This window comes from Oncorhynchus gorbuscha, linkage group LG14 (assembly GCF_021184085.1).
Source record: "Oncorhynchus gorbuscha isolate QuinsamMale2020 ecotype Even-year linkage group LG14, OgorEven_v1.0, whole genome shotgun sequence".
Classification (NCBI taxonomy): Eukaryota; Metazoa; Chordata; class Actinopteri; order Salmoniformes; family Salmonidae; genus Oncorhynchus; species Oncorhynchus gorbuscha.
In genome coordinates this window covers 50,777,073-50,804,299 of record NC_060186.1, presented here as the reverse complement: position 1 = coordinate 50,804,299, position 27,227 = coordinate 50,777,073, and the positions used below count along the sequence as shown (strand labels likewise).

Below are 27,227 nucleotides of genomic sequence, written 5' to 3'. Positions count from 1 at the left end.
TGTGTGGAAAATAAGTATGTAAATGAGTCATTCATGGCTTTTTGCAGTGAGCAACAGTACAAAGGGCTACTGTTCAAATTCACAGTCAGATAGCTTTGGTAGCTTTGTCACTTTCAACATATCAGATTAGGCTAATTTGGATAATCACATATTCTGGCTATGGAGTATTAGGAAGTCATTCATGAGTATCTTGGGTTTCACATGTAAATTAGTAAGTATGTAAGTAGTCTTACACGAGCCTTGGCTTGTGGGTTTCATGGGTTTCATGGGTTCCATGGATTTCACATGGGCATCAGTTTATAAGACAGGTACCTTGCCCTAATTTTGGCTATGGAAGGGGAGCACAGTCTGATCATGTTGCCATTTGAATTGCTTTAGTTAGATTTAGAAGATATATTTCCTCCCTTATCTAATTATACATTCTTAACCTGTTTAGTTTGCATGAAAGCCTGACATAGGCCTACTCTATACAGTAAGAACAGTGACAGATGGTTTTAAATCACATTTAATCTAAGTCAAAGCAGTGGCTATTCTTTTGCAACAGCTACTGCTTGTTCAGACAGTACATAAAACAAATGGCATTGATAGGAAGCAGCCTAATTCACCAAAGGGATTTCATACATTCTCAGTATATGATAGTTGTTTGAATGCAGTGATAAGTGAAATCACATTTGCAGATATGCAGTACGCATACTTATATTAGAGTTAGTTTGTTTTACCTTTCCAAGATACTTACTATCGCATATCCCTCTGGGGGAAATGAATGCAATTCACAAAGAAGTACAACAAATCTCAACATCACAAGAGACCCAGACGATTTGAAACTCTTGAAATGGAACTGCGCTCGATACATGCAGTTCATTACACACAACTGTGCTGTGTTTGGCATTGTAACCGTTCAGTTGGTCTGTGTATTCTCCAGCTGAAAAAGTGTGTTCACTGTCCTTCCATGCAGATACGCACAATTATATCTTGGAAAACTAATTTTTCTCTGTGGCTGCCTGTCTACTCTGGAATTTAATGTCACATTTCACAATGTACAGAAAACCTCATTGCTCATTTTATTTCTGGAAACAGAGCAATAATGTGGAGGCATACATGTGTTCAATGATGCATATTTATTATACAAATAAATGAACCACTAGACAAGTAAGGAATTCAAGCATTCATTTGGTAAACTGTCTTTATCCATCAGAAATAGGCAATGACTGGAATTGCTATAATGACATTGTAGGCCAAAGGCTTTGTTTTTCATTGCATGACAGTTCAATTCAAACTTATGCAATGCAAATGCCAATACTACATTATCAGTTCCTTATCAGAGCATATGTCAATCTGAATGTCCATCAAACTGGTGATATAGGGTCGTAATTACATTATAATAGACTTCAAAGATACTGTGATAGAGGACGAAACAAACGTGCTCAAGTTAAACCCGCACTGGCCTCTGCGCGTTCCCGTGCGAAGTATGTCTGTGTGATGTCACCGTGTCGGGGATATAGTTCCTCTCACTAGAATAAAGAGAGTAGAGGAAATCACGATGAGGATGGACTGTGCGCAACGCGTCCTATCCATGGGTTGTCGATTGTGAAATATATATTTCGGGGGAGCGCATTTAAAGCACATTATTGTAACAACCATTTGTTCTACACATTGGGTAAGTAAGTGTCACAATATGTCGTGTTTTGGAAGGTTACTCGTCGTCAGGTTGTTGCCCAATGCCGACAAGTAACCTACAGGCTGCTGAAGCCTAATTTATGCGCAAGTTATACGGTTCTTAATTCAGCTGGTTATTGTTGGCATTACTTGCGGTTGAAATCTGCAGCCAGAGGATTTCAGTCATGTAAATTCCACACATGACAATGCCGTATATGCAATGTCAAACACACTATAGAATACAATGTGCAGATGTTGGAGCAACCTTTTTGTCAATCGATCTATCCGTTGTAGGCTACATTCATTCCATTGTTATTGAACAATCATGTTGTTTGTCAAGCAGGAGAATATCGACGAATATCATGCTACTTGGATTGATTGATAATCAGGGTTACTATCAATTGTTCATAAGGTCGTTGTATTTTAAGGACAAATCCTCCTCTCATTCCAAATGACATTAGCCTTTGAAGGCTATTCAATACTTGAGACAAAGCTCACCTATCTCGAATTCAATTGTTTGTCCCTCTGTCTGAACACCTAGCTGATTTGATTTAATGCCATACATGTTTCAAATAGCTTAGCAGTGCAATCACGAGGAACAATACTGATTCTATCAAACAGTGTTTCCTCATTTATTTTACATGATATATTATATTATATTATTCCCACTGATCAAATAAAGCATGGTCACATTTATATGGCTCTCATCTTTTGAATAAGCTGTTTGAGGAAGGTGACACTCAGCTAAAACCTTTCCGATGACAACTCAAACCTATGGTTTGAAACAGTGTTTGCTCTACGTGCATCATGCAGTAGGATGTTGTATTTATGGTGATCTCCAAGCACTGGGTTTATTCCTGATTACAGCATGCATTCCATTCCAGTGTTCGACCCCCTAGCTCCTGCTGAGTAGAGGGTAAGCACCATGCTATTCCTTTCACTCCCACCATCCACACATCCACCAGTCAACACCTGCCCTGAGAGACGACATGACTGGCAGAATAATGAGCCAGCCTGGGGAAATGTGTTGATTATGACACTGGGAGGGAAGAGATTGCAGACAAATTCCAGTCTTAAATCTGTTGACTGCCTGCTCTAGTCTTTAGAATCCTGTGTAACATGTCATTTCCAGACCCCATCGCACAATCTGTCTGACTTTCTCCACCATAATTATTGTATAAGTTTAGAATGACCGTAGTGTAGGTGTCAGATTACCGCCCAAACAGTGCCACTCAGCTTGGACCAGGCTGTTGTTGTCAACGGACTGCTGTGTTTTCTAAAGAGGATACTAAAAGTAGAAGTGAAATGCTGTTTAACGCATATCCAGAGGGACAGCTGAAGTTGCATGGGGACGTGGCGTTTACACCCCCCCTCCGCTTCCTTTGGTCAGCACTTTGTCAAATAGACTCAGCGCTCCTTCACCTCGCAACGCTATACCATTGTTATGACTCTCTGGAAAGGTAAAGAGAAATGGGAAGAACGCTGTTACCCTTTTCACCTTAGAGGTGGGGTTTGTATGTCCCGAGCTGGTAGCTGCCAGCTCGGGACATATTCCTGCTACCTGGAGGTTGTCCGGTGTTAGATATGCAAATATAACTATTCATCATTCTTGTGGACCAGTGACCATCATCTGCCTGTCACTAAGGATCTTATGTCACAGTAGATCATTCCAAATTGGTCAGTATTGACTGTACTTTAAAAGCATGTATTCAGGTAATGAGTTTAGGTGCCTCCCATTTGTATAATCCTGTTCATTGGCTGAGTTGATGACAGAGAATTAGTAATGTTGTCTGCCTACTAGTGTGTGTAATTGCCCACATGATGGGAATGAAAAGGGCAGTTTGGTACCACTTATTTCCCTGTTATCACGTTGTGTCATATCTACACATCAAACGTTTTTCTCAGGAATGTCTGATAAAACAAATGCAGAGAGAAACTGTCATGCAGGTGAAAGAGGACCCAAAAGCGACTTAACAGAAACAGAGTTTATTTAAGTCCAAAACGGAATAACAGAAATCCTCTAGACTTGTAGAGGGGAAACAACTGGAGAAGCGGCCACAGACTGCAGGTCGCTTCGGTAGGCGCAGGCCGTAGTCGACAGAGACACCTGCTCACACGCAGCATCTGATGAAGGCAAAAACACGACAGGACAGGGCGATACACAATCACGGCAAAAACACGACAGGACAGGGCGAAACGCAATCACAGCATGGTGAATACAATACAAGGAACCGACGGGACAGGAACGGAACACAAAGGAATAAATAGGGACTCTAATCAGGGGAAAGGATCGGGAACAGGTGTGGGAAGACTAAATGATGATTAGGGGAATAGGAACAGCTGGGAGCAGGAACGGAACGATAGAGAGAAGAGAGAGCGAGAGAGTGAGAGAGGGAGGGGAGAGAGAGGGCTAGAAGGAGGGAAAGAACCAAATAAGACCAGCAGAGGGAAACGAATAGCATGGGAAGCACAGGGACAAGACATGATAATAAATGACAAACATGACAGTACCCCCACTCACCGAGCGCCTCCTGGCGCTCTCGAGGAGGAACACTGGCGGCAACGGAGGAAATCATAGATCAAACGGTCCAGCACGTCCCGAGAAAGAACCCAACTCCTCTCCTCAGGACCGTAACCGATAAAAAGGGAAACTAGGGTACTACTCTAAAAAAAAATGAGAACTAGGGACAGACTGAGACACAGCAAGGGCAGGGACAAGAACAGGAGAGATGCGATGGCAGGGAACAGACTGAGACCCAGCAAGACCAGGAGCAGAAGCAGAAAAAAATTACCAGACTTCTTCTGCGCGCAGTCTGAACACGCAGCCACGAAACGGCGCGTGTCACGCTCCTGAGTCGGCCACCAAAAGCGCTGGCGAATTGCCTCGAACACCGGGATGACCAGCTAACTTGGCAGAGTGAGCCCACTGAAGAACAGCCAGACGAGTGGAAACAGGAACGAAAAGGAGGTTACTAGGACAAGCGCGGCGACGCAGTGTGCGTGAGTGCTTGCTTAACCTGTCCTTCAATTCCCCAGACTGTCAACCCGACAACACGCCCATAAGGAAGAATCCCTCGAGATCAGTAGAAGCCACAGAAGAACTAAACAGACGGGATAAGGCATCAGGCTTGGTGTTCTTGCTACCCGGACGGTAAGAAATCACAAACTCGAAACAGTTTGACGGGCATTAAGTCGTTTGGCAGAACGGATGTACTCAAGGTTCTTATGGTCTGTCCAAACGACAAAAGGAACGGTGCCCCCTCCAACCACTGTCGCCATTCGCCTAGGGCTAAGCGGATGGCGAGCAGTTCACGGTTACCCACATCATAGTTGCGCTCAGATGGCGACAGGCGATGAGAAAAATAAGCGTGAACCTTATGCCTGGATGGCTCCCACGCCTACCTCTGAAGCGTCAACCTCGACAATGAGCTGTCTAGTGACGTCAGGAGTAACGAGGATAGGAGCGGACGTAAAACGTTCTTTAGAAGATCAAAAGCTCCCTGGGCGGAACCGGACCACTTAAAACACGTCTTGACAGAAGTAAGAGCTGTGAGAGGGGCAGCAACTTGACCGAAATTACGAATGAAACGCCGATAGAAATTAGCGAAACCTAAAAGCGCTGCAACTCGACACGTGACCTTGGAACGGGCCAATCACTGACAGCTTGGACCTTAGCGGAATCCATCTGAATGCCTTCAGCGGAAATAACGGAACCGAGAAAAGTAACGGAGGAGACATGAAAAGAGCACTTCTCAGCCTTTACGTAGAGACAATTCTCTAAAAGGCGCTGTAGAACACGTCGAACGTGCTGAACATGAATCTCGAGTGACGGAGAAAAAATCAGGATATCGTCAAGATAGACAAAAACAAAAATGTTCAGCATGTCTCTCAGAACATCATTAACTAATGCCTGAAAAACAGCTGGCGCATTGGCGAGACCGAACGGCAGAACCCGGTACTCAAAATGCCCTAACGGAGTGTTAAACGCCGTTTTCGTCCCCCTCTCTGATGCGCACGAGATGGTAAGCGTTACGAAGGTCCAACTTAGTAAAGCACCTGGCTCCCTGCAGAATCTCGAAGGCTGATGACACTAGGGGAAGCGGATAACGATTCTTAACCGTTATGTCATTCAGCCCTCGATAATCCACGCAGGGCGCAGAGTACCGTCCTTCTTTTAACAAAAAGAACCCCGCCCCGGCCGGAGAAGAAGAAGGCACTATGGTACCGGCGTCAAGAGACACAGACAAATAATCCTCGAGAGCCTTACGTTCGGGAGCCGACAGAGAGTATAGTCTACCTCGAGGAGGAGTGGTCCCCGGAAGGAGATCAATACTACAATCATACGACCGGTGAGGAGGAAGGGAGTTGGCTCGGGACCGACTGAAGACCGTCATGATATTCCTCCGGCACTCCTGTCAAATCGCCAGGCTCCTCCTGAGAAGTAGGGACAGAAGAAACGGGAGGGATGGCAGACATTAAACACTTCACATGACAAGAAACGTTCCAGGATAGGATAGAATTACTAGACCAATTAATAGAAGGATTATGACATACTAGCCAGGGATGACCCAAAACAACAGGTGTAAACAACGGAAAATCAAAAAAGAAATAGTCTCACTGTGGTTACCAGATACTGTGAGAGTTAAAGGTAGTGTCTCAAATTTGATACTGGGAAGATGACTACCATCTAAGGCAAACATGGGCGTAGGCCTGTCTAACGGTCTGAAAGGAATGTTATGTTTCCGAACCCATGCTTCGTCATGAAACAACCCTCAGCCCCAGAGTCAATCAAAGCACTGCATGTAGCACCCGAACCGGTCCAGCGTAGATGGACCGACAAAGTAGTACAAGATCTAGATGAAGGGACCTGAGTAGTAGCGCTCACCAGTAGCCCTCCGCTTACTGATGGGCTTGGCCTCTTACTGGACATGAATTAACAAAATGTCCAGCAACTCCGCAATAGAGGCACAGGCGGTTGGTGATCCTCCGTTCCCTCTCCTTATTCGCTCCCTCCCAGCTGCATGGGCTCAGTCTCAAAGCCAGAGGAGGGAGATGGTTGCGATGCGGAGCAGGGAAACACCGTTGATGCGAGCTCTCTTCCACGAGCCCGGTGACAAGATCTACCCGTCGTTCTATGCGGATGGCGAGAGCAATCAAAGAATCCACATCTGATGGAACCTCCCGGGAGAGAATCTCATCCTTAACCACTGCGTGGAGTCCCTCCAGAAAACGAGCGAGCAGCGCCGGCTTCACTAGAGGCAGCAAGAGTGCGAAACTCAATAGAATAATCCGTTATGGACCGTTCACCTTGGCATAAGGAAGCCAGGGCCCTAGAAGCCTCCCTACCAAAAACTGAACGGTCAAAAACCCGAATCATCTCCTCTTTAAAGTTCTGGAATTTGTTAGAGCAATCAGCCCTTGCCTCCCAGATAGCTGTGCCCCATTCTCGAGCCCGGCCAGTAAGGAGTGAAATGACGTAAGTCCTCTCTAGAGTATGTGTTGGGTTGAGAGAGAACACAATCTCACACTGCGTGAGAAAGGAGCGGCACTCAGTGGGCTGCCCGGAGTAGCAAGGTGGGTTATTAACCCTAGGTTCTGGAGGCTCGGCAGGCCAGGAAGTAACAGGTGGCACGAGACGTAGACTCTGGAACTGTCCAGAGAGGTCGGAAACCTGAGCGGCCAGGTTCTCCACGGCATGGCGAGCAGCAGACAATTCCTGCTCGTGTCTGCCGAGCATGGCTCCTTGGATCTCGACGGCAGTGTAACGAGCGTCTGTAGTCGCTGGGTCCATTCCTTGGTCGGTTCCTTCTGTCATGCAGGTGAAAGAGGACCCAAAAGCGACTTAACAGAAACAGAGTTTATTTAAGTCCAAAACGGAATAACAGAAATCCTCTAGACTTGTAGAGGGGAAACAACTGGAGAAGCGGCCACAGACTGCAGGTCGCTTGGGTAGGCGCAGGCCGTTCGACAGAGACACCTGCTCACACGCAGCATCTGATGAAGGCAAAAAACACGACAGGACAGGGCGATACACAATCACGGCAAAAACACGACAGGACAGGGCGAAACGCAATCACAGCATGGTGAATACAATACAAGGAACCGACGGGACAGGAACGGAACACAAATGAATAAATAGGGACTCTAATCAGGGGAAAGGATCGGGAACAGGTGTGGGAAGACTAAATGATGATTAGGGGAATAGGAACAGCTGGGAGCAGGAACGGAACGATAGAGAGAAGAGAGAGCGAGAGAGTGAGAGAGGGAGGGGGAGAGAGAGGGCTAGAAGGAGGGAAAGAACCAAATAAGACCAGCAGAGGGAAACGAATAGCATGGGAAGCACAGGGACAAGACATGATAATAAATGACAAACATGACAGAAACTGTGCTTTTTATTGTATCAAACAAGGAGGGTAAGCTGTAACCTGATTAGAGACTCATCAGGAGTTTGATCGAAGACACCTCTACCTTAAATCCCCAGGGACCAACTGTTTTTTAAAGATGGCGTCTGAAAGGATTAAGGCTTAGTCAGGTAAACGCTGACAATAGGTGGAATTTCAATTTGGCCATCTTTAACTACAGTCTGCCTGCTACAGGAAAGCGGTTTTGTTGTGGCTCATGCTGTTTGAAGTTTTTTTTTTCTGCTTCAGTGAGTGTCATCAAGGCATCTGTTTCTGCCTTTGACAGTTTCAGTGCTGGTATTTCACTAGCAATGCCCCAGGAGGGCTCCTCTTTCCCATCATTCCTCTCCTCTGCCTCGCTCCCTCTCAGCTTAGTCTGCCCTACGGTAATTAATAGACCTCGTCAACTTGTAGTCCTAAAAAACGGAACTGAGTTACCTCTGGTTCGTTCAGCCATTCCTATGGAGAAAATGAATGAGGAAATAATATGGTTGTGGGATAAAGGTTGAAAATACGACGCTAGACAGGTTCAGGAGATTTTATACATTTTTGTTCTATGATTGTAATACCAGTCAGTTAACATGACCTTTATGAATTAGGAAGCATGTATGTGTTTTTTTGAAATCACATAAATGCTTCAAAATGCACAGAACGTGACTTTAGCTGATGAAGATGATCTCATAGAACAAAACGTATCAAATCTCCTAAACCTGTGTTCACCACATTCTCTGTTTTCTGTATTTATCCAAAAAAACGACAATAACTAAATTAACTTTCCCATAGGCTTTGTCCAACGAACCATGGCAGAGTTAGTGCTTACAAAAAGAAGCCGTTAATATTTCTCTCTATTGGCTCTTGTGAAACCGCATCAGTTTTAGCACTTAGCCAAGCATGCTCTCGCTCCTCTCACTATTGACTCAATAAAATGATCACAAATCTGGCCCATTGTGGGAGTCTAACATTGTCATTCTGGACTGCTCTGCCAGTGTCAGAACAGCCTCCAGAGGCTGCTGCACACACACACACGTCCTTTTTGTGAAATATTGAATACGAGGAAACTAGTTTTGGATGTACTGCTAATGCTTTATCCATACTACATTAGTCTTATGTTGTGTACTGTAGTGGAGTGTTAAGTTGATCATGTTTTTGGAGTAAAAAAATAAATATATATATTTATTTGAATTTTACCCCCTTTTTCTCCCAAATTTCATGGTATCCAATTGTTAGTAGTTACTATCTTGTCTCATCGCTACAACTCCCGTACGGGCTCAGGAGAGACGAAGGTTGAAAGCCATGCGTCCTCCGAAACACAACCCAACCAAACCACACTGCTTCTTAACACAGCGCACATCCAACCCAGAAGCCAGCCACACCAATGTGTCAGAGGAAACACCATGCACCTGGTACGTGGTTAGCGTGCACAGCCTGCCACAGGAGTCGCTAGTGTGCAATGAGACAAGGACATCCCTACCCGGCCAAACCCTCCCTAACCTGGACGACGCTAGACCAATTGTGCGTCTCCCCATGGACCTCCCGGTCGTGGCCGGCTGCGACAGACCCTGGGCTCGAACCCAGAGTCTCTGGTGGCACAGCTAGCCTTAGACCAATGCGCCACCTGGCAGGCTGTAAATAAACATTTTGGGGATGAAATCTCCACTTCCCTGTTGTTGCCACACTGGATTTCGATCCAAATGTGCTTATTGGCCCATTGACCCACAGTGAACAGTGGTATTCCTCCGAGGTTCCTACCGTCTTGGTTTGTCTTTGTCCATCCTTCTCTGTCTTGGTCCCTTTGGGTCACCAGCTGCCAGTCACTGAAAAGTGGACAGTGGAGCTTACTTTATGTTGCAGTGCCAGTCTTACATGACACACATGCAGCAACCCCATGAGAGTACTTAGCTCTCACTGGGAGCATGTGCAATTATGTTATTCTAGTCTACACAGTGCACTGGTGCGTACCAGCAGAAGTCATTTTAAGATCACAACACAGGTTGGGTTCCTTGTTCCCAGGGCCACAGATGGTAATTCATACCACAGACATAGATCTACTTTAAAACACAAATAAACCACATTGTACACTACCGGTCAAAAGTTTTTAGAACACCTACTCATTCAAGGGGTTTTCTTTATTTGTACTATCTTATTTTTACATTGTAGAATAAGAGCGAAGATATCAAAACTATGAAATAACATATGGAATCATGTAGTAGCCAAAAACGTGTTAAACAAGTCAAAATATATTTTATATTTGAGATTCTTCAAATAGCCACCCTTTGCCTTGATAGCTTTGCACACGCTTGGCATTCTCTCAACCAGCATCACCTGGAATGCTTTTTCAACAGTCTTGAAGGAGTTCCCACATCTGCTGAGCACTTGTTGGCTACTTTCCTTCACTCTGCGGTCCGACTCATCCCAAACCATCTCAATTTGGATGTTGAAAAACAAATGATAGTCCCACTAAGCCCAAACCAGATTGGATGGCGTATCGCTGCAGAATGCTGTGGTAGCCATTCTGGTTAAGTGTGTCTTGAATTCTAAATAAATCATGGACTGTGTCACCAGCAAAGCACCCCCACACAATAACAGCTCCTCCTCCATGCTGAGAACCACACATGCGGAGATCATCCGTTCACCAATAATCTCAAATTTGGACTCATCAGACCAAGAACAGATGTCCACCGGTCTAATGTCCATTGATCGTGTTTCTAGGCCCAAGCAAGTATCTTCTTATTATTGGTGTCTTTTACTAGTTGTTTCTTTGCAGCACTTCTAACATGAAGGCCTGATTCACACAGTCTCCTCTGAAGAGTTGATGTTGAGATGTGTCTGTTACTTGAATCTAATGAACTTATCCTCTGCTGCAGAGGTAACTCTGGGTCTTCCATTCCTGTTGTGGTCCTCATGAGAGACAGTTTCATCATAGCACTTGATAGTTTTTGCAACTGCACTTGAAGAAACTTTCAAAGTTCTTGACATTTTCCGTATTGACTGACCTTCATGTCTTAAAGTAATGATGGACTGTTGTTTCTCTTTGCTTATTTGAGCTGTTCTTGCCATAATATGGACATAATATTTGACCAAATAGGGCTATCTACGTTGTCACAACACAACTGATTGGCTCAAACACATTAAGAAGGACAGAAATTCCACAAATTACCTTTTAAGATGGCACACCTGTTTATTGAAATGCTGGTTGAGAGACTGCCAAGAGTGTGCAAAGCTGTCATCAAGGAAAATTGTGGCTATTTGAAGAATCTCAAATAAAAAATATATTTAGATTTTTTTAACACTAATTTGGTTACTACATGATTCCATATGTGTTATTTCATAGTTTTGATGTATTATTCACTATTATTCTACAATGTAGAAAATAGTACAAATAAATAAAAACCCATGAATGACTAAGTGTTCTCAAACTTTTCACCAGTAGTGTCCATCTGCATAAATTATAACCATACACGTTATATTTCACAGAGTGCACACAGTAGATGAAGAGCCCCACAGTCACACAGCTGTGAAGCCTAATCCTTGTCTTTATCCAGCCTTGTGTAAAGTCTAGAGACTTGGGGCAATAAAACAACCAGGATTGTGTAATCTTAAATCACTGGATTTGAGCTGAGTCATCACAGAGGCTAAAGATAAACCACAAGCAATCTAGGCTGTACTCGTCACCCTGCTTTATATCCTGCGTTGCACTCTGTTGATGAAGCTGCGGTCGAACGAGATACTGTACGAGGAATAACAAATCTGAAATAGACCACCTAGCTGTGATTGTTTGGCCCCAGCAGACCGCACAACTGCCTGGTAAGGTCTTCAGCAAGCCGGTTGTTTATTGTAGACTGCCCTATGTGATTTGATGAAATGGTACTCTCATTTACTGCTAGACAAACCACCTGTCTGCTCATGAAGTCACGCATGATATATGGGCCGATATAAAGACAAGGGTTTCATTCACAAAGTGTTTTATTAACCTCTGGCAGGAATTATCTCGAATGTGAGGAAATTCATTATTTATTAAAGCCATTGATGATTAAAGTTTTTATTTATTTTATTTACAAGCAATAGTTTGCAAATAAATTACTAAATTACATATTAGTTTCCTTAACCTGTAAGCAGTCTATGGACAAGTTATGACAGCAATCCATACTTTGGTTTAGTTTCCCTGGAACTTTTTCCACATGCTAACATTTTAGCATTTGTAGCACAAATCCCATTCAAGTCATGGGACTGATATTAGCATTTTTCGTCGCATCATGTTCAATGCAGCTAGGTGACTTTGTTGAGCTTCACAATCCATTTGAGATACTTTTGAATTATTTGGACATGATGTGTGAAAAATTCTAATATCAGTCCCGTGACTTGAATGGAATTTGTGCCAAAAATGCTAAAACGTTAGCATGTGGAAACCGTGCTAGGGAATCTAAACCAAAGAATGGATTGCTTTCATACCTTGTCCATAGACTGCGTACAGGGTAAGGAAACCAATGTGTCATTTGGGTGAACTATCCGCAACCATTTTGACAGGGAGTTATCCTGAGACCAAGGTTTATTTTACTGATTAGCCCTGTATATACAGCAGTACATATCAATATTCATATCAATACTAGAAAAGCAAAACACAATCATAGAAAAACACATTATTCAGGTAAAAGGTCCTCAATCAGTCTTTTGAATTGCCCAAGAGGCACCATGTTATCCAAGAGTCTTGGATGATTGTTTTTCCTTTCATGTGTAATAAACCTTGTTAATCTGGATTGTTTTAAGATAAATTGATGTGGAAATTGTACAGATACACTGCCTTCAGAAAGTAATCACACCCCTTGACACACCCCTTGACACCCACATTTAATCACACCCACATTTTGCTGTTACAAAGTGGTATTAAAATTTAATTGTCTTTCTTTTGTCAACAATCTACACAAAATACTCAAATGTCAAAGTAGATGAAAAATGTATGAAAAATAAAACACTAACATATGTATTCAACCCCCTGAATCAATACATGTTAGAATCACCTCTGGCAGCGATTACAGTTGTGAGTCTTTCTGGGTAAGTCTCTAAGAGCTTTCCACACCTGGATTGTGCAACATTTTCTCAGTTTTCTTTTCAACATTCTTCAAGCTCTGTCAAATTGGTTGTTGGTCATTGCTAGACAACAATTTTCAGGTCTTGCCACAGGATTTCAAGCAGATTTAAGTCAAAACTGTAACTCGGCCATTAAGGAACATTCACTGTCTTTCTGAGCCACACCAGTATAGATATGGCCTTGTGTTTTAGGTTATTGTCCTGCTGAAAGGTGAATTCATCTCCCATGGTCTGGTGGAATGCAGATTGAACATGGTTTTCCTCTAGGATTTTGCCTGTGCTTAACTCCATTACATTTTATTTTTAATCCTGAAAAACTCTCCAGTCCTAAATGATTACAAGCATACCCATAACATGATGCAGCCACTGCTATGCTTGAAAATATGGAGAGTGATACTCAGTAATGTGTTGCATTAGATTTGCCACAAACATAACACTTTGTATTTAGGACAAGAACTTAATTATTTTGCCAAATGTATTTCACGATTACTTTAGTGCTTTGTTACAAACAGGATGCATGTTTTGGAATATTTTTTATTCTGTTAGGGTTCCTTCTTTTCGCTTAGGTCAATTAGGTGAGTGTTGTGGAGTAAATACAATGTTGTTGATCCCGTCACAGCCTTTAAACTCTGTAACTGTTTTAATGTCATCATGGTGAAATCCCTGAGCGGTCTCCTTCCTCTCCGGCAACTGAGTTAGGAAGGACGCCTGTATCTTTGTAGTGACTGGGTGTATTGATACACCATCCAAAGTGTAATTAATAACTTCACCATGCTCCATGATATTCAATGTCTGCTTTTTATTTTTACCCATCTATCTATTGGTTCTCTTCCTTGTGAGGCATTGGAAAACCTCCCTGGTCTTTGTGGTTGAATCTGTATCTGAAATTCACTGCTTGACTGAGGGACCTTGCTGATAATTGTATGTGTGGGGTACAGAGATGAAACAGTCATTAAAATATTATGTTAAACACTATTATTGCACACAGGGTGAGTCCATGAAACTTATTATGTGATTATGTGACTTTACTCCTGAACTTATTTAGGCTTGCCCTAATAAAGGAGTTGAATACTTATTGACTCAAGACATTTCAGCTTTTCATTGTTAATACATTTGTAAAAATGTCTAAAAACATTATTCCACTTTGACATTATGTGGTATTATGTATACGCCAGTGATAAAATAATTGCAATTTAATACATTTTACGTTCAGGCTGTAACACAACAAATGTGGGAAAAGGTAAAGGGGTGTAAATACTTTCTGAATGAATTGATTGACTGATTATATAGGAGGGTCTTTGGGCCTATTGAAAATGTGTTATTTCACATGTAGCCAAATAGATGAGTCACCATAAAGATCTATTTGTAGAGATTTCCAGTGCATGTGTGTGCATATACACAGTACAAAATATGAATATTTTATTCAAATCCTCTTATATCATCAATTATTCAATTGTATTCAATTGAGCACAGAGAGCTGTTTTTATTTGATACGGTCACTGTCACTCGGGCACATAATGGTGAGGCCATCAGACCGACCAGAGAGAGGAGTTACAGTGTTGGGGTGCCTGCCTCTTCTGGCAGGTGTGTGTAATGAATCGGCTTTCAGTATTTCCGCTCCCTGACTCTTGTTCTCCCCGACATTAAACTCCTCATAAATCTTCTCAAGGTGATTTTTCAACAAAGTGCAAAGGGAGGAAGCCTTTTCAAAGTCACAGGCTGCTTCCTTGGGGAGAGGGCCATGACTTGACAGTGAGTCTCGAAGATGCCCCTGGCAACACAACGGGTCACAGCATCAAGCTTTGAAACCAGCATCTAAGATATGCATTAATTGTGATGATAAACGGGGTCGTTTGATCTCTGAATGCTGATTGGCTGAAAACCACAAATGTTTGTTTCGGTATTGTATTTTTTGTGGGACTATTTTAGGCATCTGGGTGATTTTCTTAGCTATTATGACTTAGTTAGGACTTTTACAGAAATATTAATTGAAAAATGCATTTTGTTCCTCAAATGCTTAACTTCAATAAGACCTCAATGTGTTGTGTTCTGCAAATTGCCAACTCAGCCACGGGCAGCTGTTTTCCAAAGCTCTGTTGTGGCTTATTTCAAGATCAGGTACTGGCTTTCTACACTTCAAAGCATGTAAGATATCCAATTGACTTATCCATTTCAAAGGATTTTAGTAAATCTTGGAGGGATTTGATCATATTTGTGTCCCAAATGCCAACCCAAAACCTATTATGCTGACCTGGTCAAACAGAGTGCACTATACAGTGGATAGTGTGCCATTTGGGAAACAGCCCATATGAAGCCTATCGGGAGAATGTTTCATGTTTGTTTGAGGAGGCAGGTGGCCAACAGGACAGGCATCCGCCAGGGACGGCCTTTCTCCCTCCGTCTGGAATGGGAGAACTACCGTGGTCCCGCCTCTACAGTGGTCAGTAGAAGATGAATCACATTGCCTCTCTGCTCTGCCTCGTCTCCATCTCTCCTCGCTGCTGCTGCTCAGGCCAACTCACTTGGCTATAAATAGGGAAAGATTAAAACCTCTCATCCGGCTTACCTGCACAGCATCTTCAACTCGCCTGCTAAGTATGTTTTGGGTTTTTTCTCTCTCCATTGCTTGTAATATGTATTCTTTGAGCACTGGGGGTGTTTATAAAGACGTTTTATGAGCTCATCAGTGGCTTTAAGAATGACTCTGTCTGACCAGATGTGACACTAGCTACAATAACGTAGGATATTTTTGAGAAATGGCAACAAGAATTTGCAGATGGTATGAACTGAAGAGATGCTCAATCAGGCTTATGAATCTCTCGATTGGAAATACCCTGGAGGAGCCCTACTCAGTGATTTGAAAAAGATAAGCTTTTCAGTGCATTAAAGTCACTTGTCAGTTTGGTGCTCTTACATATGAGTGACAGAGAATGTGCAGCCCTGGGAGCTGTGTCCTCTAAATCCCATCAGGAGATCGCCTGTCCAAATATAGCCCTATATGGAGGCGGAGGGCCCTCTTCTCTTCCCGGCTGCTATGCGAGACATTTACTTAATTAACCTCTCTATGCTGCAAAACATGGAGGCAACTTCTGTAGGCTTTGTTTCAAATGACATCTTTCCATAGAAAAATGACAAATATTAGTAGTTGAGAGGAGATATTGTGGGCTCCCCAACTAGGATTTATTTCTGGGTAGAAGAGGTCCAATGAGCAGTGTAACATGATCAAGTGGGCATCTGCTGTCAAGGCTTTATAGTAATGCTGAAATAACATTGTGCAGAGACACACTGTACTGTAGCCGTGATGCCCGTGATTCATTTAATTGCATGTTTTCGCAATGTAAATGTGGTTTCCTATCAGTTACATCAGCTCCTACAACATTCAAAGAGATGACTCATTTTCTTCCTTAGCCTAATGGCTGTTATGTGCGCGCTTGTTTTTTAAAAATATTTCTGATCTGCTGTGCCTTAATCAAATGTTGTCACAGTATTTCTAGGTTATGTTTGGCAGTCATCCCCATTGCCTTGCTTGAGTCTCTCTGTGTTGGCCGTGTTATCTGACCGCTCGCTCGGTCACATGCTGCCCTTTTGGACAGAGGGTTGCTGGGAAAAGCCTGTGAGCCTGCTGAGAGGGACAGACCGAGGACGGGCCGGCCTTCCACGCTGTCATTCACAGCGGGATCAACAGAGCTACCACTGGGTTGGGTAAAGAGCCCATAGGGGCAGGATACAACACTCTTGGATGGACATCTCTCAGATATAAATAGGACAATGTCACATTTCTCTTCCTTGTAGAGTATCTTCTATCTGTGGAAAATCTTTGTTTTCAATAATACCTCAGTGGACAATTAGACAATGATGTCATGTTATGCTTTGCGCTGCTATATGACCGGGTAACAGTGGGAGTAAACAGTGGGAGTGGAGAGGCAGTCTGTTCACTATGCTCTGTGAGCAGGACTCTTTTGTTTGTTTGGGGCTACAGCAAGGAGAGTCCCTGACCCACCTGAATAATGAACAGCCAACTGTTTATTCACCGTGACTTCATTCCCTTAAGTTTCCCACTGAACACGGCTCATTATCAGACGTTGGGAGCTCTCTCTTCTCTCAGTGGAGTGGAAAGAAGAGGGGGAACCCAGGGACAAAGGTCCTGCCATGGTGGAGCCTCAGGTGTTTTTCATTCTGCATGCAGTTCATCCACCTATTACTGTATATGCCATTTAGCAGATGCTTTTATTCAAAGATGCTTTGTCAGTCATGTGCATACATTTTAAGTATGGGTGGTCCTGGGAATTGAACTCAATATCCTACTATTGCAAGCACCTTGCTCTACCAACTGAGCCACAGAGGATCACATATATCTGTCCATGTAAGCCTCCTGGCAATCGGACATACGGGTACTGTCGGCTAACCTTATCACAACAATGGCCTTTATGACAGCTGGTTGTATTTATCACCTAGAGATGAAATACTATAGAAGGCTCTGGAAACAGTTGGTTGAAATAGAAACTTGCACTGAAGTTCTTTTCGTTCCCTTATGAGCTAATTGGCATGTTGACTCTGCACCCTGTGTCACATCTGAGCTGTTGTAACTGCTCCACTTTCCCTCACCTATTAATCCTCTTACCTCAATCGAAAGCTTATTTCCAGGTAGATTAAGAGGCGGTGGGGCTATTGAAAGTGTGCTATATTCTCCATTTAATATGAGGAGGATCAAGAAACCTTGTGGCTGGCAGGGTGTGCAGCGCTAGTGATGAGTGGTGGTCAGCCTAGCCCAGAGTGATGGTTATCTTTCAAGCCGTCACTAAGTAAATGAAATGGGGCTCCACGTGTTGTTTCCTGTCCTGACACAGGAGTAGGAACTTCCAATGGCCGTTACCCTTACCACACTCAGCCAAGCTGCTCTAGGTCATCACTCTCATCACATTGGTCCAAACAGCACTGGTGGACAGAGGGAGACGGTTTAAAGTTCAGCCATTAGTTTGGTGAGACAATTCAAGCCACTAAAATAACGACGCTTTGACAGGTTGTGAGGACAGGCCACATGACATAAGAAGCTTCCATTTACAACTAAGGACAGGTTTCCATTCAAATTTCAGGCAGAACATATTTACACAAGAAGCAATCTAATATCACCCACAGTCATTTAGTTCACCGTTGTTTAGTTCACCATTCTGCGATTCTCACTGTTAATAAACATCGGCTCTTTATGGCATCATTTGATCTGATCAGTCAACGCCAATTTTTTTCCCCCTAAAGTAATCAGAAAGACAGTCGGTGGCTGAACCAGATATTTTCCACAAAGAGTTCTGCAGTGAAACATTCTCAGTAGTAGAGCAGCAGAGCCGAGTTAAGTGTGTTTACGACTTTGTGCCGAGTTAGTTTTAGTCTGTACAGTGTCTCCTGGGAAATGCCATGTGAATGGAATGGCATTGCGGCACAGTGGCTGTGCACATCTTATCCCCACTCCGTAGAGCAGCGAAGATTCACTGAACTCAAACATGTTTTGCTTATCTTGTTTGTTGGAACGTAAATAGAACCCAAACGACCTGAGGGTTACATGTCCAATACGTTTTTGACCTGATCGTTATGTTCCCACAGTTTTTTTTACACGGTGTGTTTCTTTTCATGCTTCATAAAACGTAACGTGGAGTGGTCACACGTCATACATTGTTCATCGTATGCCTGAGTGCTTGCTGCATATATAAGTATCTGTATAGTCCTGTTGTCCCTATAACCAATTCTATGTTTTAAAGGGATGGCTCATTAAGTCAATAAAATGGGCTTGTTTTTCAAATGAGTGTCCATTTTCAAATATTAAGTCCATTTACAACTGATTTGATATTTTTGATGAGTTGGAACATAATCTGAGTTTTTAACATGAATCACTCATCTCCCAGGGTCCACTCCTAGGTCAGCCGTTTAGACCTATTTTTGCATATTTATGGACATATGTGTGTACTTCACAAGTAGTGTTACCTTCTATATTTAGCTTTGACGTGCCTGAAATGAAAGACGGCTCTACCTCCTCTGTTGTTGACAATAATAATTGCAAATGTTTTGGAGATATTCCAGATTTATGTTTGCATTTTGGAACTGTTATCTGGGTTTCATGTCTTCATCTGATGGAGAGATGTCAGTCATCTGTGCTGTGCTCGGTTAGTATATTTTTCTATATTTGTCCCTTCAATCCAATCCCCAATTTAATTGCAGAACAGATAACCTATCATTTCCGTTCTCGGAACATAAATAAAACCTCCCAGGAATTTTTAGGGAACCATAGTAAAACATTCTCAGAACCTCCCTGCAACCTAAAAATGAACATTCCCAGAACAGACGAAATGTTCACTTCCGTTTTCAGAACGTTTAAAAAAAACGTTCCAATCAAAAAACGTATGGCTTCGTTCCCAGAACCAATGGGAAACCAAAACCTACATTCCCACAACTTCCAAGGAACCAAATGTCCTAGCTGGGTAATCATCAAGCATTATCATAAATAGACATGAAAGGAAACGCATTCAGGAATGAGGAGATTTCTCTCCATTAACAAATTATTGTTGTCATACTGTACTGTAGCTGGAAAGTTGTAAATAATTAGAAGGAGATAAGATGTTGTGCTACTCCAATACTGTTAAGGATCAAGACTGGATTGGCAGTCTTTGTTTTGGAAGGGTTTGTTATTAGATAATGCATGTGTTGAAGTAGAACCAGTTGTGTTTATCATTCTATTACACTTGTGAATCAGAATGGTGAATGCAGCAATCAGGCTTGGTTCTACCAGGCTTCAAGATATTTGACTTCCTTGCTTACATTCAAGGGAAACATTTTTTTTTAACCCATTTTCTCCCCAATTGGTAGTTACAGTCTTGCCTCATCACTGCAACTCCCTTACAGACTCAGGAGAGGCGAAGGTCGAGAGCCTTGCATCCTCCGAAACACAACCCAACCAGCGCCATCCGGGTTAGGGGAGGGTTTGGCTGGCAGGGATGTCCTTGTCCCATCACGCACTAACGACTCCTGAGGCGGCCGGGTGCCGTGCACGCTGACACGATTGCCAGGTGCAGTGTTTCCGCCGACACATTGGTGCGGCTTGCTTCCGGGTTAAGTGGGCCGCCCCATGGGTCTCCCTGTCACGGCCTTCTGCGACAGAGCCTGGACTCGAACCCAGAATCTCTAGTGGTACAGCTAGCACTGCAAAGCAGTGCCTTAGACCACTCCGCCACTCGGGAGACCTTTCAAGGGAAACATGTTTGCTGATTGGCAAGGCTCTTATAGTCAGTCTTTAGTGGTCTAGCCTGTAGTCAGATTCTATCCTTTCTGATTCTGACAACAATAGGCCTTTACACACCGACACCGTTCATCCCACATATGCATAGGATGCTTTACGACGCCCTCCTTGCTGCAGTGTGTGAGTGAGCTCAACCATACGGAGACAAGCTTGTGTTTCTAACAACAGTGGGCAGTGATGTTCTCAGTCAAACATACACAAGCTGCTGCCTCCCTCCTGTCTCCTGGCACTGGGCTCTCGTTGGCTGCTTGGCACAGGGGCCTGCTGGCAACGCAGCCAGCTCCTTTTATTCCAGTGGACGTGGATGATTGAATGGCTGCACTGAGGAGAATGCCAACACCAGTTCCTGCTGCTCCCACTCTGTGAGGGCACTGTTGGTTCCACTGCTTCCCAGAGCCCTCTATTGGATGGGACCCAAGTCCAAATACAGCAGTCTCTCTGTAGGCTCAGACAGTTATGGATGCATGTGTTTAGCAGTGGGCCTTTAAACATGCAGGATCACTCCCTCCGAGGGTCTCACTCTCAGCGCACACAGGGCCTTTATATGGGCCATGCTGCTTAACCAGCATTCTGTCTTCTAAAGCTGGCCACAGATGAAGCTGGCCACATGAAGCTGGCCATACATAACACCGGTGGTGAAAAAAAGTACCCAATTGTCATACTTAAGTAAAAGTAAAAACACTTTAATAGAAAAGTCACCCAGTAAAATACTACTTGAGTAAAAGTATTTGGTTTTAAATAGACTTTGGTATCAAAAGTAAAAGTATAAATCATTTCAAAATCCTTATATATTTTAAGCAAATCAGAGGGCACAATTTTCTTGTTTTTCTATTTATTTACGAATAGCCAGGGTCACATCCTAACATTCAGACATAATTTATAAACAAAGCATGTGTGTTTAGTGAGTCTGCCAGATCAAAGGCATTAGGGATGACCAGGGATGTTCTCTTGATAAATGTGTGAATTGGATCATTTTCCTGTCCTGCTAAGCATCCAAAATGTAACAATATTTTCTTTAGGAATGTAGTGAAGTAAAAGTTGTCAAAAATATAAATAGTAAAGTACAGTACCCCAAAAAATACTTAAGTAGTATGTTAAAGTGATTGTACTTAAGTAATTTACACCACTGCAAAACACCGTTAGTCACTCACCGCCCCAAGTCAAAACAATTACATTTCTAGTCCAAATGGCCTTGCGTGGCCCTGACTCTGATTAACATCTCTCTGCTTGGAACAGACTCTGATTAACATCTCTCTGCTTGGACCAGACTCTGATTAACATCTCTCTGCTTGGACCAGACTCTGATTAACATCTCTCTGCTTGGACCAGACTCTGATTAACATCTCTCTGCTTGGACCAGACTCTGATTAACATCTCTCTGCTTGGACCAGACTCTGATTAACATCTCTCTGCGTGGACCAGACTCTGATTAACATCTCTCTGCGTGGCCCTGACTCTGATTAACATCTCTCTGCTTGGACCAGACTCTGATTAACATCTCTCTGCTTGGACCAGACTCTGATTAACATCTCTCTGCTTGGACCAGACTCTGATTAACATCTCTCTGCTTGGACCAGACTCTGATTAACATCTCTCTGCGTGGCCCTGACTCTGATTAACATCTCTCTGCTTGGACCAGACTCTGATTAACATCTCTCTGTTTGGACCAGACTCTGATTAACATCTCTCTGCTTGGACCAGACTCTGATTAACATCTCTCTGCTTGGACCAGACTCTAATTAACATCTCTCTGCTTGGACCAGACTCTGATTAACATCTCTCTGCTTGGACCAGACTCTGATTAACATCTCTCTGCTTGGACCAGACTCTGATTAACATCTCTCTGCTTGGACCAGACTCTGATTAACATCTCTCTGCTTGGACCAGACTCTGATTAACATCTCTCTGCTTGGACCAGACTCTGATTAACATCTCTCTGCGTGGACCAGACTCTGATTAACATCTCTCTGCGTGGCCCTGACTCTGATTAACATCTGCTTGGACCAGACTCTGATTAACATCTCTCTGCTTGGACCAGACTCTGATTAACATCTCTCTGCTTGGACCAGACTCTGATTAACATCTCTCTGCTTGGACCAGACTCTGATTAACATCTCTCTGCTTGGACCAGACTCTGATTAACATCTCTCTGCTTGGACCAGACTCTGATTAACATCTCTCTGCTTGGACCAGACTCTGATTAACATCTCTCTGCTTGGACCAGACTCTGATTAACATCTCTCTGCTTGGACCAGACTCTGATTAACATCTCTCTGCTTGGACCAGACTCTGATTAACATCTCTCTGCTTGGACCAGACTCTGATTAACATCTCTCTGCTTGGACCAGACTCTGATTAACATCTCTCTGCTTGGACCAGACTCTGATTAACATCTCTCTGCTTGGACCAGACTCTGATTAACATCTCCCTGCTGGGCCCTGATTCTGACTAATGTCTCCCTGTTTGGCCTTGATTCTGATTAACATCTCCCTGCTGGGCCCTGATTCTGACTAATGTCTCCCTGCTGGGCCTTGATTCTGATTAACATCTCCCTGCTGGGCCCTGATTCTGACTAATGTCTCCCTGCTGGGCCCTGACTCTGACTAATGTCTCCCTGCTGGGCCCTGATTCTGACTAATGTCTCCCTGCTGGGCCCTGATTCTGACTAATGTCTCCCTGCTGGGCCTTGATTCTGATTAACATCTCCCTGCTGGGCCCTGATTCTGACTAATGTCTCCCTGCTGAGCCCTGATTCTGATTAACATCTCCCTGCTGGGCCCTGATTCTGACTAATGTCTCCCTGCTGGGCCCTGATTCTGACTAATGTCTCCCTGCTGGGCCCTGATTCTGACTAATGTCTCCCTGCTGGGCCTGATTCTGACTAATGTCTCCCTGCTGGGCCCTGATTCTGACTAATGTCTCCCTGCTTGGCCTTGATTCTGATTAACATCTCCCTGCTGGGCCCTGATTCTGACTAATGTCTCCCTGCTGGGCCTTGATTCTGATTAACATCTCCCTGCTGGGCCCTGATTCTGACTAATGTCTCCCTGCTGGGCCCTGATTCTGACTAACGTCTCCCTGCTGGGCCCTGATTCTGACTAATGTCTCCCTGCTTGGCCTTGATTCTGATTAACATCTCCCTGCTGGGCCCTGATTCTGACTAATGTCTCCCTGCTGGGCCCTGATTCTGACTAATGTCTCCCTGCTGGGCCCTGATTCTGACTAATGTCTCCCTGCTGGGCCTTGATTCTGATTAACATCTCCCTGCTGGGCCCTGATTCTGACTAACGTCTCCCTGCTGGGCCCTGACTCTGGCTAACGTCTCCCTGCTTCTGTCTGACCTGCCTCACCGGTGCCCCAGGTGTTAAACTGGAGCCCTATTTAAAATAGCGACAAAGCTAATCCAAGAATAGCCTGTGTTGATTTAGGGGGTTTTGATTAAATTCTAAATCTTGTGACATCCAGTGGGTGCTTATCACCTACGGCCTTGATCTACACCCACTGGAGGCGATGCACCATCTGTTGAAGGATGGCTAGATGGGTTTTTTAGGCACTATCTGTGTGTGTGCTGTGTTCTTGGAGGTAGGACATATTGCCTTTGGAAATGTATAGGCTGTCTAAATGTGATCGCTGGTGTTAAAAATATAAAATAGTGAATAGTCCAGGAGAGACTGTAATCCAATGTCTGAGTATCTTTACTTAGCGTTAACAAAACAAAACAAGAGGGAATGGTTTATTCCCTGTTTAACATGCACAGCAGATTATTATTAGACCTACAATACTGTATTGATGTGAAATGCGCCCTCTGCTGGTCAAATTGTACACTGCATTGCATATTATTTCGTCTTACAACATTTGGTCTCATAATGTAAAACGTAGGGTTGTTTATTCAAAGGGGAAATGGAGCTGCAGGAAAGGTTGCGTAACACATAGTTAAGTATTGATCACAATATTGATCAAATGTATATGTCCCTGTAGTAATACCAATCAATGGCCTTTAGGTCAAGTTAACAAAGGTCCTGGATATTTAGACTAGAGCTAAAGGACCAACTGGCATTAGAGCAGGGTATTGAAGCAGTGCTCTTAGTGAAAGCACTATGATCTGTAATATTGCTCATATCAGGTTTCTGTCTGTAGAGCTTTACTACACTGTACAATACCTTACCAGATAGTTGGAGTTAAAAGCATGACACTTTACCAGACGAAGAAATACAGACTGATTCATTCTGAACATCATTTTTTTCCAGAAAATGTTAGGCCTGTTACTGCTTATTGTTAAAAGTGCAGCGTGCCCAATACATTGATTACAGTGGAAGCTGCTGAGGGGAGGACGACTCATAATAATGGCTGGAACTGAGTCAATGGAATGGCATCAAACACATGGAAACCATCCGTTTGATGTATTTGATACCATTCCACCTATTCCGCTCCAGCCGTTACCACGAGTCCGCCCTCCCCAATTAAGGTGCCACCAGCCTCCTGTGAGTGATTACCTCTGTAATATGCACTACAGATATTCTGTTGTACTGGGATGTGTGACTGAGAGCTTGTGCAATGATTTATAACGCAGTGTTTATCAACCAGTCACAATATGTTTAGACATAAAATACACTATGGTGTTGTGTTCCTTTCCCACCAGACTATGCTATGAGGACAGGGCCCAGCGATGACTGATGTGGAGCCTGTTGTCACCGACTTTGCAGCCACGGGGAGGACTGGCCGGAGGAACGCTGTACCTGATATCGTTGAGGCGGGGCCTGCTGACCTATCAGACAAACTAGCAGAGCTTTCAGTTGTAGGTGGGTAGTGAAATGTATTTTTTAAATTACATACAGTACTTGACTGCATACTTTCAGCAATATTACTTTCAGCAATATTTACAATAATATACATAGGCCTGCATGCTTTCACTCTGTTTTCATCTCAACATTTAGATTAACAATTTTACCTGTTTACTTTAGATGTAGTATTGCACCTTTCCATAAATGATACAATCCAAACCTAAATATAAGGGAAAAGCATGGCAGAGCATCACTGAACAGAGAACAAAGCACTCTGTCATTAATAGATGGTTGAGTGCTTTTGTTAGGACCGACCAGCCCAGTACCCATCACCATTAGCAAGTGTCTGTCTGGATATCCAGCTTTCCATTAATCAAGCCGGGTTTAGTGGAAAGGGCATCTGGAAGTTAACAGTATGGAAAATGTACCACAGCTTCAACCGTTTAAATGGAAACTAAAGAAGGGAACAGCCATCTCTCTCTTTTTACTAATAGCTCAATGGCTGTGAGGGTCATTTGGAAAGGGCTATCTATCAGTGAGGGGAAGCCAATCAATGCATTGGTTCATAGGGGTGGGGAAGTAATTGTTAGTTGGAGGCCTCTGTAGATACAGTATATAACTGTATTACTCAGCGCTGCTTCTTTTCACTTAGTGGCTACAGTGCAATGTCGGGTTCCATAGGTCCTCATGTTATAGAGGGCATGAACCAGATAGAACATAGTTGCCTGCAATTTGCAGTATAAATCCCCTAGGCCTTGTCCTATGAGGATCAAAGCAGAGTAGTGTTTGATCGGTAGAATTAAATACTGTAAGTGTCTGGCTGGAAGCAGTCGGTATTGGCCCATTTCCTCAGAAGATTCTCATCTCTATGTGGCGTGGCGTATTGCACTTTGTCAGTGTTCGAAACAGTTTTAAAATGCTGGATATGAACAAAGCGGTTGAGTTGAGGGTCTATGCTATGATTAGTCTCTGTTGATATTCAAGGTGTCAGCTAGCTAGCTATACGTTATGTGCTGAGGTTGGTAATCTCATATTCCTTTTATCTTGCGAATGCAACATATCACCCATATCTTACAAAGCAACACAAAAGAGGGGAGAGTACACAGCTTGGATTATAATTGGAATGCAGCCATTTTCCACTACATGGACCTTTAGGCATTTTCAATGATATCTTTCTGACGAAAATAATGAATGCTGTGTGTTTTTCAGATGATGAAGGAGGAGAGGGCTCGTCCTCTGGAAACCCACCGAAGAGTCCTACAGAGGGTGAGGAGAAGGCAGAGGGGACGTAATTGGGCCTTGGTCTCTGGCTAACTGACTACGAGAGAAGATGGAGAACAAGAGAGAGACTGTCTCTAACATGGACCACTTCTCCTCAAACAAACCCCATTGACCAGACAACTGTAATCGCCATGCACCGTGCTATGCAACATCAGGGCACCTATGATGAAAACTTAAAGAGCTGTTGGATGATGAAGGGAAGGGAGAGCTCTGTCGCTAGGAATGACGTGGTTGTTTCTTTGTAGCTTTAAGGGGGTATTCATTCAAGATTACCCATAATTCATTACATGTACGGTGAATGAGCCTGCATTTATGTCTTGTTCATTTTAGCATATGCAGTGAACTGGTGAAGTGGCTGACAGTTGGGCATGACTCTGAAAAAACGTCATTTCATATTTGAGTGAGAGGGACTTGTACATACATTGCATACAGAGGTGTTCCAATGAAAGCATTTTCTCAGAATGTTAACATGTAGTTGCAGGAATGTCTCTTTGCACAACAAAAGTATAAACATTCCATTTGGTGATGTAAGTACAATTTATACCTTATAATTGTGATTTATTAGTGTGCTACAGTACAAACCTCTACTGTGTGTTTTTTACTGTTAAAATCAACATTATTATCAACTGAGTTATTAGAAGTAAAAAAATATATGTATTTTCGGTCTGTAATTTATATTTGCTTCCTTGTAAAGATGCATTTCAATGTCCACTGCAGCTAATAAACATTATCCTCTACGTA

General features: G+C 43.3%; 1 protein-coding gene across 3 annotated transcripts; it reads left to right on the top strand.

Moving 5' to 3' along the window:
* Nucleotides 1–1,517: 1,517 nt before the first annotated feature.
* LOC123995060 (cAMP-dependent protein kinase inhibitor alpha-like) lies at nt 1,518–27,227 on the top strand. Of its 3 annotated transcripts, none has more exons than XM_046298347.1 (3): nt 1,518–1,657; nt 25,064–25,223; nt 26,415–27,227. In XM_046298347.1, exons 2-3 carry the CDS (start codon nt 25,091–25,093, stop codon nt 26,495–26,497), a joined length of 216 nt encoding a protein of 71 aa, XP_046154303.1. In that variant the 5' UTR covers nt 1,518–1,657; nt 25,064–25,090; the 3' UTR covers nt 26,498–27,227. The 3 variants fall into 3 exon arrangements, with proteins under 3 accessions (XP_046154303.1, XP_046154305.1, XP_046154304.1); XM_046298349.1 differs by lacking the exon at nt 1,518–1,657 and adding an exon at nt 11,750–11,861; XM_046298348.1 differs by lacking the exon at nt 1,518–1,657 and adding an exon at nt 15,567–15,737.